This window comes from Helianthus annuus, chromosome 16 (genome assembly GCF_002127325.2).
Source record: "Helianthus annuus cultivar XRQ/B chromosome 16, HanXRQr2.0-SUNRISE, whole genome shotgun sequence".
In the NCBI taxonomy this organism is placed as follows: domain Eukaryota; kingdom Viridiplantae; phylum Streptophyta; class Magnoliopsida; order Asterales; family Asteraceae; genus Helianthus; species Helianthus annuus.
Window position 1 is genome coordinate 150067017 of NC_035448.2, and position 14045 is coordinate 150081061.

A 14045-nucleotide genomic window follows, 5' to 3' on the forward strand; every position below is an offset into this window, starting at 1 on the left:
TTTGATTAGTTGGATGTTTGATCGATTATGTTGCTTGTTAGGTAATAGATTTGTTATCAAATTCAAATGAACAATGTGTTGCTTGTGAGCCAAATGAATGACTTGAAATAACTAAAGGATATGAGTAAGCTAGTGTGCTTTGAATAAGTGATTCATGCTAGAAAAATGAAGGGAAATGTTGCTTTGGTATCTAGTCTATGTGCTATGATTTTTGTCCGAAAAATACAAGGTTATGTAGGATGATGATATGATGAATATGTGTTGAATATGTATGAATATTTGATGAACTATTTGAATGTTGATATGAATATTTAAAAACAGTGGGTTTGATCCATTTTCTTTTGATATTAGACAAAGAAACATGTTATTGCAATATGGTTGGTTAGTACAAAATTACATGAAAACAGAATTCTATTGGATAGTACATGTTGACAGGTTCTAGAAGATTTCTGTGCACGTAATCATGGTTGCGAGTCGGAACCCTTGGTTGCGACTCGAGACCAAAGCATGATGAACCGAGACGGGCTTCAGGGACTCGAGACCGACTAAGTCTCGACTTGAGACGACATGATCTCGACTCGAGACTGGGCTCGAGACTCCTGAGATTGCGACTCACAAGCAGCACACTCGAGACCAAAACGTGATTCTTCGAGATCTCCCGGTTGCAACTCGAGACCGTGTATTCTCGAGTCGAGACCACCCTTGTCTCGACTGGGCTGCCTACGTGTTATTAGGCCACGACTTGTTGGGCTATCTGTTGACTGGACTGCATGTGTTTCTGTTACTGTTTGTTTGTGAAAATGTTAGGGCAGGCCCAATAACCCAACTGTTTGAATGTATGCATGCTAAGTGTGTCTATACGTGTTTGCTATACGTGATTACTTGTACCCCAACTTGACCTATATTTGGTAACCATGCTAGGACATGGTGACCAACGTGATTGACCGGGTATTTAATCTACCGAGCAACCCAAGGTGAGTTCACAACCTAAAGCATGCGTTCCCGGTGGTTTGGGAAACGGAACTAAAAACAACACTATCCCCTTATGAGGGATACTACTTACTTTTCTTCCCTTGTTATTGGGAACCTTTAGTTAATTACTGTTTATACGGATTGCAACAAACGGCACTAAACGAAACTCTATCACTCAAGTCCCTACTACATAATACCGATTAGTCGTCGGGGCCAGGCGAATGGGTTATTAGTTGATAGCGCTATTTAGGTTTTACCATCCTCACACCGTGCCCGTGTATGGGATCGGTCGTGAACTAATGTACTCAGGCATCCGTCAATGATGATAGAACATTGACATCGGGGCATCCTGCGGAAACGCAACGGTTACCTAGTGTTCGGTATTGGAAAAACAGTTTAGTCGCTAACTTTTGGGGTAGCTCCCCATGGCATGTATAAACGGATAAATTAACTGGTGAAACAAGTTTTTGGTAATTAAAACTGGACAACTAGTGAACTCGCTCAACATTATTGTTGACACCTTACTGCATGCTTTGCAGGTAACCAGTGACGGAGGAGCTTGCTGCTTGGGGATGTGTAGTGTTCGTCTACCCCTGTGTTGGGTGTTAAATAAACATGAACTATGAACCTTGTTTAAAACTGTTTTACTTATGCTTCCGCTACTTGCTACTATTTGAACTTAAAACTTTAAGCTCTGAACATGATATTTGCTAATCGTATGGTTAGTAAGTATTACTTTGGTTATTAATTCAATTATTCAGTATAATTGGTGGCTGGATCCTGGTCAGTCACGCCCTCAAGCGGATGATACTCCGTAGGTGGAATTTGGGGGTGTGACACGACGGTTGATAAGTGATGGCGAATGACGCGATTTTAATTCGACTAGATGCGATTTCGATTCGTTCCGCATAAAACCTACATGGCATGTTTCCACGAGAGTTGCTAATATAGAAAACACCACGTTTCCCATGTTAGTTTTGTCCCGTGAAGCGATGTCATGTACCCTAATTCGACACAACTGCGATGAATTCCACGCGATAACCGAATATCGATAGGCAATAGACCCTGATAGATGATAAGCGACGTTCGTTGCGTTGTGAACGATACGCGATTCGATTGAGTTGAATACACCACAAACAGTAACTATTGCTAGCCCGCATGGCCTTTTTCCACGAAAGTCTGCTAATATGGTCAAAACACCACCATGTTTCGACCCTATTAGTTTCGTCTCGTGAAGCGAGGTCGTGCCTGCTAAGGTAGCACAGATAACACAAGTATCGATGAATGATAGCAACACACGATGAGAGTATCGAGTCGGTGAAATAGGCGCGAAATGCGTTAAAGCGAAAAGCGACGAGTGATTTTCGGTATTCGTCTAGCGATCCGCAATAAGCGATCCACACCAGGCGGTAGAAGTTCACACAGTAATTAATAACCAGCGTTAGAGATTGCGAGATGAACACATGAGGCGATTGCGATTTCGAGCCGTATATCGAGTGATTTAGATTGCGAGATGGATCCAGCAAAACTGCGATTGGGTTGCATTCTAGGCTTACGACCAGTCTTGCGTTGCTCCAATTGCTCTTCGGGGTGAACTTACCTAAGTCCATCGATGTGGCAATTGTGTTGCGTACGCAGACTTACGAGAAGTCTCGCAGTGATGCGATTTTAGTTTGTTACGCCTTGTGATTGATTTGTATCGTGTCGAAAGTAACCATTATAATATAATAGGTCTAATAACGTCCCAACTCCACATGGCACTTTCTTCACGAAGCTTCGGTAGTATGGTAAAGCACACCTTGTGTTACCCCTAATACTTATGCCCCGTGCTTTGGTGTCACGCTTCGTTGACATGGCCAAGACCCTTGATCATGCTTTTAAACGTTATGGCACCATTAGAACTTCACTACGATCCCCGTGCACTAACCAAAATAATCCCGTGTGCACCCGCGATTAGTTGTTCCTTGCACGTATATCGTACCTCATTCTAATAGTGTTGTAAGGGTAAAATACATTATATAGTACATAGTGCTAGCGTTTAGGTGGTGCTAGAGTAAAAGAGAAATAGAGTCCACATGCGAAAATAAGCTCCGCACATAAAAGGAAATGATAGCGATAAGTCATATTATTACAACAACATTAGAAGCAAAATAACGTTGCTGTGGAGAACACTAGCGGAGACTGCGGCTGTTGTTGACTTCCTTCAGAGTTGCGGTCCTGCGCGGCAGTGCTGTGTACGATGACCATACCAGTTGCAATTTGTGCAATAGCGACAATTTGCTTCTGGCGGGTGATGATACGTGCACGTGAAACACAGGGGATGGGGCCCATTGTAAGCACGTTTCGGTTGAACTGGGACTGATTGGAGAGGTTCGGGTTGCGGTAGTCCAATTGTTGATGAGTCTGGGCTCACGGTCTCTCGTTTGCGGCTTGGTTGTGCTTCCTGAGATGATGCAGTGTCGTTGTCGGATTTGCCTGATGATTTGATGGAGACATTGTCGGAGCAATCCTTAGAAAAGCTTTCAGAGGAGCTGTCAGATGATTCCTTGATCGATTCGCCAGAGGAATCGTCGGATGAGTTGATGATGATTGCTTGACGAGCTTGTTTGACAGGCTTCTGGGAGAAAAACCCGTCCAAGACTCGTTTGCTGTTGATCTCTGCGGCTAAACGGTAGGCTTCTTCGATGGTAGCAGGTCTTGCAGCTTCTACAAAATCACCCACACTCTCAGGTAAGCCGCGGAGGTACTTCGCGATGGCTTTCCTTGGAGTGTCAACTTGACTTGGGCAGATTGCACTAAGCTGCTTGAACCTTGCTGTGTAGTCAGCATTGTCACCTCCGTTTTGCTTGATTTCCCAAAATTCGTTTTCTAGCTTCTGGACTTCGTGAGGGGGACAATATTCTTCCTTCATGAGTTCCTTCAGCTCGTCCCAAGAAAGGGCGTAAGCTGCGGAGATCCCACGTTTGTTGCGTTTGGCAGTCCACCAGTCGAGTGCTCGCGATTGAAATACTCCGGTAGCACAAGTAGTACGGAAACTATCGGGACACCCACTTTGTCGAAGGGTGACTTCGATAGAATCGAACCACTGGAGCAGTTGGGTCGCACCTCCTTCACCTGTGAATTCCATCGGGTCACAGGCTTTGAAGTGTTTGTAGAGGAAAGTAGATTGCGGCTCTCCCGTCTTGGAGTCCTTCGCGGCTCGAGCGTTGCTGAGAGTGTGCACTTGAGCGACAATTTGAGGAATGAGCTTGACCACTTCCTTGGTCACAATAGAGGCAATCCTCTTATTGGCGCTTCGTTTGGCTCTTCTCTTAGCTATTCGTCTCGAGATAGAGTTTTTGGAAGGCATCTAGATAGAGAGAGATTTGGAATGAGATTCGATCATAATGATTTCGAGTTTACGATGTGTAATATAAATAGACTTCACATAGGAGCCACATAGGAGACTCAAACTTCCTAGATTTTCACACAATGTCTTGATTGTACTTAGATATAGATAGTTGTAGTTCATGCTTACACACACATGTATTACGGTTTAGAATGCGCGAGGACGCGTTAAGGGAGGGATTGCGAGAGAAATCGGACAATTGGACATTGGTTTTGTTGCGATCATTCGGTCTTTGTTTTGGATTTGCGATGGTTGTGCGAGTTGTGTGCTTTGTAAAACAAGGAGCGAAAATTGATAATCGCAATTAAACACATAAAACGAAACTGAGTTCATCAATTCGTAAAATCCGGTGAGTTGTAGGCTTAGTAAGATACTCGGAGTGCCTCGGGTGTTTAGGCGTCGACTACCCAAGGTAACTCAATCACACCCAACAAGTTCGTGCACACGCGTTGACTCTGGGGGTTTATGCTTCCACTGGGATGTAGCTCACGGCATTCATCCTCCAAGTCATCGCGAGGCTCGAGTCATTGTGATGGTCGAGTCCCTGGTGAGAGCTTTTTGAAAAATATTGTAGGGAGCGGAACGGTTCATTAAGGTACGGGTTTCACCCCTAACTTAACAATTTTGTTCCAAATTTGTGGTTACGCTCATCGAATGAATCCTAGAGCTTCACTAGAATTTCGAAAGGGAGGCCTTCGTCGAGGTGTGGATGTCACTCCTGACTCAACGAAAGATTCTCGTGCTAGAAAAACGCGCTGAGTGAGCAATCCTATCGAGAGTTACTGGTTTTCACACCTGGTCTCGACTGGATCGCTCGGTTGTGAGATGCGAGTATTTTCGAAAACATGTGTATTATGTCTGCCTTAGGAAAGGCTAATAGTATTCCAGCCTTAGGAAAGGCTCCTTCGTGTGAAGTTGTAGTGTGCGGGGTTCACACAAAGTCATAGTTTTTGCAATTTCGATCAGAAGCATCAGGTAGGCGCAATACAAACCCTACTGGGTTCGTACGAGGCAGCCTGTGGGTGCTTAGACTATAGACTAGGTCATTCTCTAAGACGTCGACCCGGACTAGGTCGAGTCTCGCCTAATTCCCTATAGTTATGGCTCTGATACCAATCTGTCACACCCCAACCGATGGCGGAATCATCGGGGCGCGGCACTAGGCGAATCAGATTGCTCAAGAGAATCCGTAACAACTATATTGCGATAATATTCATTACATTTGTCATCCCATACTAACAAACAATACAATCACCTAAGTTATCACAGATTTCTTGTCCTCTCGAACAATTCAAATCCGTCAACCTAGAATTTAGGTGAGTTTCTAGACTTCCTAACTTGATTTGATTGTAGACTTCGACTAATCCTGCAAAATACGTTAAAATATTGTCAATACAAAAGTATTGGCGAGTATACAGGTTTGATATGTAATAGTGTAATAGATTAAAAGTACTGCGAATTTCTATAAGCATAAACGTAATACACGACATATATACTCACAAAACTGATACTACCAGCTAAGTCCTCGATGCTCGACTCTTCGATAGCATAACTAGACCCCATCGGGCGCAATAGTACTATACTAGTCTGGGTGGGACGTCACGAGTATAAGTCCTAGCATACATGCAACTAGCATCACGTATATCTATGCAAACAGTTATTCGCAAGTGATAGATTGACAATTTGAATCATTTGTTTGATAAGTTCGATTTATAAGGAACGTATGTTACACCCAAAATTCGATAAAAGGGGTCAAGTATACTCACAGTGCGTATTCGGTTGGATTGATGGAATGGTGCCTGAGAATGTCCTGATTTTAGATTAATTGCATGAGTATTGGATTACGCGTTACACGAATTCGGACGAAAATTGAATTGAGCTGGCCCATTCGGATGGACTGCTCGATCGAGTGGGCCGTTCGATCGGCTGGTCCAGCCGATCGGCTGGGCCGCTCGATCGGCTGGGCCGCTCGATCGACTGGGCCGCTCGATCGGCTGGGCCGCTCGATTGGCCAGCCTGTCCAGCTGTTTCGATGGTTTTCGAGTGTTTTCGGTGTTTTTGGTCGAGACGTTGTTGTGACTCGTTGAACAACTGAAATTATATCAATTCCGACCTGTTCTATCGGCCGGGAATCACCCCGTTCCATCAGAACCGGCCGTTCTTGGCGGTTTTCCCGTGTTTAACCCGAAATTGGTCGTCTCTTCGGTAGGAATCAGATCCCTGACCAACACGACACTAAGAATGAGTAGAAGGTCGGTCTAAGCTCTGTTTCTACCATTTTTGTGTATAGATCAGATATGAAAACCTTGATTATTCTTATGGAATTTCTTAGATCTGAGTTGTTCTTAGTGGAATGAGGCCAACACTTGAAGTTCATAAGAACCTTGTGATGACATCACTCTGAACATCTCAATCCATGTCTTTTTGATTAGAAAACATAGATTTGGACGAGATTCATGAAGAATCGCATGGAAACCATTCGGATCTGAGTTGTTCTTCATGGGATGACATCACCTTTGAAGAAATCCATGGTGACATCACCCTAGAGCACTCCGAATCCGTTGATTTCACGGTTAAAAGTCGGATTTTGAAAGATAGAAAGATGAAGGATTGTATTTAGATCAAGGAAGTACAAGATTTGAGTTGAAAACTTACAAGAATCGCGCGAAATCGGAAGATTAAGGGGCTGGAACGTCTTGGTCGGGTAACAGCAGCAACAACAAGTGTTTGAGGGTGATAGAGGAGTATTTATAGGCAAGGGAGGAGGAAAAAGGAGGTAAGGTGGGCCGGATCGGCTGGCCCGTTCGGTCGATCGGCCGGTCCGTTCAATCAGATGAGCCCAGCCGATTGGCTGTCTTTCCGATCGGCCAGCCCAGCCGATCGGCTGGCCCGTCGATCGACTGGCCCAGCCGTCTGGCTGGCCCGTCCGTACGGAAGCCCTGGGTCCTCGTTTTTGGCACGATTTCGACTGTTTGGGCCGTATTTTCATATATTTATATAATTATTTAATTATTTATTATAATTAATCACAAAAGGGCCGTATATACGTATCTATATATCCAATATTCGATGCGATGATCGATTTACGCGTGCCTTCGAGTGCGTTCTTCGATGTGATGTTCCACAATGATTATCGGGGCACTACTTGCTCGTGTTGCCGTCATCGTCATGATGGCTGGAGACATGGTACTCACCTGATAGTCTTTGTTGCTTGTTTACGTTTTGACACCTCACGGTTATCGAGGAGGGTAGATTAAGCCCTCACTCAACATCATCGTGAGTGTTATAATTTATTGAAAATAGGTTTGTATTAGCGATAGAATATGCGTAATTATTCGATTATACCTCGATTTAGTGATAGATCTGATATAGTTACATTATGATCCGAATCTCTGGTGCTAGGCGTAACGAGTGTATCGAGTAGTAACAACGCACGAAAGTGCGGGTTGTTACATCTACCGCGCACAGAGTTTGGCCGCCGGTCTCCCCTTCCGCAGGTTGGGGAGCGGTTTCATTCAAGAACGCAAGGTTCATGGTGGTCAAGTAGAAGAACATCTTCTATTGCCACCTTTTGAAGTGTAAACCCGAGAACTTCTCTAGTCTTTCAGCGTTATTGGCCACCGTGGACGCTCCCATAGTGTTGGAATTCAAGGGGGTTCCCGTCACAACATTCGTATTGTTGTTGACATTGATGTTTTTAGTCGACATTCTGAAAAATTAAAATTCCAAGTTTAGTTCAGAAATAAACTATTTAATTATAATTTTTAATGTCAACTGGGTACACCTCCGAGGTTTTGCACGCTGATTTAACAATCAGAGACAACTAGCGGGTTAGTGCAAACAACCAAGGCGTTTCTTAGTCAGATTTACCACAAATTTACTGTTCGGCTTTTAAGTCCAACTTTAAAAACCAAAACAAAAAAAAATTATAAGTATTAAAACAAACTTCCTAGTCAGCTTCTAAGTACAACTTTGAGGACAAGTAATGAGCACTTTTTTCAATCAAAGTCGTTCCTTTGAAGATGAAAACAGAAATAAAATCTGTTTCTAAATCACAAACTGTGTGAAACAAAACTAGTTTGAATCACAAACAGAGTGGTTTTGAATACACGAACGGTGTTTTAAAATTTGTTTTAAGATTGTAGGAGTCGTTCGCGTATTAAATAAAATAAAACAATTTTATTATTCAATTACAATACAGAAGTAAAGAAAGCTGAAAAACAGTACAATTACAACTTAAATAATGAAATTACAAGAATGAAAGATGAAACAGAAATTAAGATTGGCTGAGATTTGTGTTTAACACAGGGCCCTTAAAACAAATTCCGAGTCTCCCAAGAGAACTCGTTTTGTTTCCCAGGGTACAACTGCCGGAGCAGTAGTATTGCCGGAGCTGGCTCGAGGACCCGAAGAATACCTTGAAAGAAGCAAGAAAAAGATCAGAAGTATGTAGAAGGAAGTTTGCATAAGTTGTTGGTGTTGCTGGTGTCTTTTGCAGTGGATGAGATGCTGTATTTATACAGCATCTGAGTTGAAATAGCCAAAAAACGAACTAAATGAGAGAATTAACTTGCATTAACGTCTTCAATGCACTTTAATTCGTCATTTAATTCTCAGTTAAAACCGTTGACGCGTCCATTTCAAATGCTGAAATGAAACTGCTCTGTTATTAAAGTCTGGAAGCTTCTGTCGTGTGCGCGCGCTTGACAGACACTCTGGTGCGCGTGCGAGTGTGTGCTTCCATGAAACATTAAGGATGGGGTGTTCCCACTTAAATACCCCCTTTAAGTTTCATCTCTCCTTCTATGTGGGACAATGTGCCAGTTTCCCATTATTTCAGCATTCATTGTTTCAAACACCAAACTTTGAGTATCGATATCTCATTCATCTTAGCTCCGTTTTGGACGCGGTTTAGTTCGTTGCGAAGCTCTTCCAACATAGAATACAAATACACAAATAAATATATGAAATCTCCTTCGTTTCTTATATTTATTTGTAGTCCAAAATTAGGAAAAATGCATTTTCTATATTTGTGAAAATTTATATATTCACAATATTTCCAATATATACTTTGTAGCCTACTCTCACCCATAATTAGTATGCATTAAGACCATCTTAGAGGGTTGCTAACCGCTTCCTCACAAGCTCATCTTGGTGTACGGAAACAATGATCTTGCTTAAGTTTAAATATGAAACGACACAAAAGAGAGAGTTGAAGGATGTAACTGCAATTCTCCAGCAACGTGCCAATATGCGGTGTCTCTTTGTGGTAGCCGCCTTACATGTTTTTAAAAACATGGATCATTATTGGTGTGGGTCTACCATTAAAACATAACAAGTTAATATAATCTCGGACACAAATGTTGTTTGAAAATCCAATTTCACAATCTAATAATTTGTAGAAAATCAATGTGTCCCATTACTCCATATTAATACGCAGCAAATTACATATATCTACCATAAAACGTCACCGAACTCGGCATGTGAAATTAAAAATCACGACTAATATTATGTACGATAGCATTTGAACCAATGAACCCAATAATTCACTTGTTGAAATTTAGAAAAAAAAATAAAATAAAAAAAATCTACAACTGTCAGGAAGAAAATTAATTAAATCCCAAAGTCGTATATTTGAATGAAATTAATATAGATTAAAATTGTGAAGTCCCTTTCAAGTTGGAGTATAGTATTGTATTACCATTACCTTATTAATATTGTAATTAACCCCCCCCCCCCCCCCCCTTTTCATTTGGATTTTGGATTTATTTTTCACACCTTCTTGCACGTCCTCTATAAAATATCCAATTGCCCATCTGTCAACATTCGGGACCCATATAATTAATTTGGACCAACTCCATTTGTTCATCACCTTCCTCCATTTTCTTCCTCTCTCTCACATACACACACACACACAAACATCTCTCATTAATCCATATGAGCTATTGTACATATATAGGCACAAACACAACGGTAAATATCAAGAAAGCTTAAGAAGATCACATCCACTTCTTTCTGGAAATTATTCAATCATGGAAGATCACGAAGAACACGAATACTCACCAGAAAACAGCCAAGATTCGCCATCTTCTGGCGTGTTTAACGACACGAAGACAACTTCCACTTTGTCCTCTAAAAGAAGGTTAGTTGATTTTTTTATTTTTTTTTATTTTGTCTAGAACACGCGTACATAACTGAATTTTACATGACATAACAAGCTAACAATTGTTGTAACATATGTTTTTTTGGATTTGTTATAGTAAACGTTCGTTGCAAAAACGAGTTGTGTCTGTGCCAATTAAAGAAATCGAAGGATCGCGGCTTAAGAGTGAGATAAATGCTCCCCCTTCTGATTCTTGGGCATGGAGAAAATATGGTCAGAAACCCATCAAAGGCTCACCTTACCCTCGGTAAGTTTACACTCCAAAGTTTGTTTAGTTTAACAAGTTCATAATATAATTAATTTAAGGTAATTGAGGTTCTTAATTGAAATAAAGAATTTTGCACATAAATTGTTGGAAAACATTATTGTGTTCTTCAATTATACATGTTCCTACATCTAAAATTCATAATCTTTTAACTAATATATGCATATATAATTGAAAAGAAATTAAACAAGTTATAGACAGAAGTTGTAATTACAATATTTTAACTTTCTGAATTATAAGAAAATAATTGAGATTTTTGTTTTCTTTCTTTTTCTTTTTTAATTACATTGTATCTTCCTAATTATTTTTAAAGAAATACCATTTACTTTGAGAATTCAACTCCCAAGTTACAACGTTGGTTGATAATTTAGAATAATAGGGTATTGTGATAAACTAATTTTAAAATTGAATATTAAAATACATTGATGTTTACAAGATGCTAATGCAAGAAAAACGAGGATTAAGAAACTAATAAGCCTCAATTATTATTTTTGGCAGGGGCTATTATAGATGTAGTAGTTCGAAAGGTTGTCCAGCAAGAAAACAAGTAGAGAGAAACCGAGCGGACCCTACAATGGTAATTGTGACGTATTCATGTGACCACAACCATTCTTGGCCGGCATCAAGAAATAACAACAATAATAACAATCACAATCACCACAACTCTGCCATATCACCACCACCGGCCTCTACTCCCACTAGCACGGAAGAAGAAGTTTCCAACATCGATGATCAAGAGGAAGATCTTCCCTGTTTAAAAAAAGAGGAAGAGCTTCCAACATTAAACAAGCAATCTATAGTTGAACCCGAGTTCACGAACCTCGAGGTGGGCCCAGGGGGTCATTTTATAACCAACACTGATCAATATGGATGGTTTTCTGATCTTGATCAATCATCAACCATGCTAGAAAGTCCATTGCTGGCTGGGGACATAGTCGGGGATGCTGACATGGCGATGATCTTTTCGATCAGAGAAGAAGACGAGTCTTTATTCGCTGATCTAGGCGAGTTACCCGAATGCACGACGGTTTTCCGACGAAGAGAAATAATAAACGAGGACCGAAGGACGCGCAATTTGGCCCCGTGGTGCGGGACGAAAGGGTGATAGGCATTTTAGTCACAAATTTGTCATTTCTTTTATAAATTTGCGTACAGTGCGCCTAAAGATGCCTAGACAAACAATTTTATAACCTTGAATATTTTTTTCCAACTTTTGATGTTTAGATATTTCTTGGTTTCAGTGTCATAAGTCATAACGAACAAAAGGTGGAGAAAAAAATTGTTTCTATTGGATAGAAATTTGTCTCCATGTGGATGTTATTGAGCACTTTTTGTTGCCATTGTTTCTAACGTAAAGATGCTTTACATGACACTTTAACTATAAGTGAAGGGATATACCACCATATCACAATTATTTATTAGATTTTCTTGCATGTTTTTAGGGATGCTATGATGCAAAAGCTTTAACACTCAACAAAATGATTAGATTATTGAAGTTCTTTGTTTATAATATTGCTTAATAAAAAAGAGGAGTGTAATAATTATTGTGTGTTAGTCTAGATCGATAAATGCTTAAATATATAATTATAAACCTTAAAAAGGGTTTGTAATTTCTCAGATTATGATCCGTTGTTAGATCGTCTTCAATGAGAGACTTTAGGGAATCCTTTGGGATGATGTGGAAGCGAGATAGGGAGGTGGCAACACATGTGATGGAGAGAGGGACTGTACGTTCATCTGTAAGGGCTCCACCTGTGAAGTCTATGTGAGCGGTGGAAAAAAAAAGTGTGGTGCTTGTCCAAATATGTGGAAAATGGGAACAAATGGCACCAGGTGTATAGCTAGGGTGGAGGTGAGAAAGTGGGTGCTCATAAGCCCCTCTTCAGGATGGCCTTCCAAAGATAAATATTCCAGTTTTTCATGAGTTACTTGATAAATGTTACATACTAAATAGTATATGGACCTGAATTGTAATAGTTCAATAGTAGAAGGTTGTAACTGTATGTTATAACAAGCGTTCGTTTAAGTAACAAGTAACGAACTAATGAATCGTAATGAGTAGCTATTGAATTTGAGAGTAATCTCCTCCTTCTCTAGATTTCTTCTTCTCCAATCTTAAGCTTTTAATCTCTCGATTACCAAATTATATCATAACAATGGTATCTGAGCATTTTTTTCCTCTGACTGTGAGTTAGGGCAACGACAACAACAATCAAGATTCACAACAACATCAACAAATCAATTAGGGCATCAATCAGATTGGTGATTAAACCAATTGAACAAGAACGGTGGCAATTAGGGCATCGGTTAGATTTTGTGATTCAGAGCACCAACAAAAAATCGACCTTGGAATTAGCAGTGGAAGAGATTATGGCACTAAGGCAAGAAGGTACGGTTAAGAACTATTATGAGGAATTCGAATTTTTGTTCAACCAAGTTAAATATTCTCAAGAAATTAGTGAAACTTATGCTATATACCTCTTTATGGATGATCTTGAACCAGAAATTAGGGATGTTTTTATAACATGGCATCAATATAGTTTTCATATGGTGATATTTATTTAGCTTTTAAATTGGATGCAAATGAAATGAAAGATTTGTTTTCTCCTTATGATCCAAATTCTTTTTTATATGACGCTTTAAAGGTATTTGATATTAATGAATGAAGGGGAAATCGAAGGGTATTTGAAATGATATTTCAAGAGAGAATGGAAATGATAGTAAGATTACAACCAAGATATTTGATGAAATGCCTGAAGATATAATGAAGCAAACAAAGAGTGATTTTCAAGAATTTATAAATGAAAACGATGATGATCTTATAGAATCAAAAAATGAAATCAAGACAAATGATTTAATTATGATAATGGTTGAAGATTAAAAGGAAAACATAATAGATTTAGAGACAGATACCGATAGGAAATTGGAGTGTCTAGATGTTTTAGATGAACTAGTGTCGCTAGTGGATAATGGCGATTTAAAAGGGGTTGATCGTAAGATAATAGAGAACGAATCGATTCAGGTGATTTCATTAGGTGTAATAGGCATGGTTCAAAGAAAAGTTGATGAGGTTGGGACTGTTATATTCAAAGGTAGAAAAGAATGGCAGTTTAGTATTAATTTGATAGTTGTTGAAAGTTTTGAATGGAAACCTGGTGGGTAGCTCTGTTTAACTAAACTTTTAAACCAGGCGATCGTCAATTACGAATTGTTGCAATTTGTATTGTTGGAATGCAAGTCTGATGAAACAGACTTGG

The 14045-nt window shown here is 40.1% G+C and overlaps 1 protein-coding gene across 1 annotated transcript; it reads left to right on the forward strand.

Annotated features, from left to right (window-relative positions):
- The first annotated feature begins 10194 nt into the window (after window positions 1-10194).
- Window positions 10195-12115, forward strand: LOC110919788 (probable WRKY transcription factor 65). The gene is made up of 3 exons (XM_022164044.2): window positions 10195-10502; window positions 10621-10770; window positions 11287-12115. Exons 1-3 carry the CDS (start codon window positions 10393-10395, stop codon window positions 11891-11893), a joined length of 867 nt encoding a protein of 288 aa, XP_022019736.2. The 5' UTR covers window positions 10195-10392; the 3' UTR covers window positions 11894-12115.
- The last annotated feature ends 1930 nt before the right edge of the window (window positions 12116-14045 follow it).

Coding starts and splice junctions, on each gene's coding strand:
- LOC110919788 (XM_022164044.2), top strand. CDS start 10,393: ATGGAAGATCACGAAGAACACGAATACTCACCAGAAAACAGCCAAGAT. Junction 10,503..10,620: donor ACTTTGTCCTCTAAAAGAAG/GTTAGTTGATTT, acceptor GATTTGTTATAG/TAAACGTTCGTTGCAAAAAC. Junction 10,771..11,286: donor AAAGGCTCACCTTACCCTCG/GTAAGTTTACAC, acceptor TATTTTTGGCAG/GGGCTATTATAGATGTAGTA.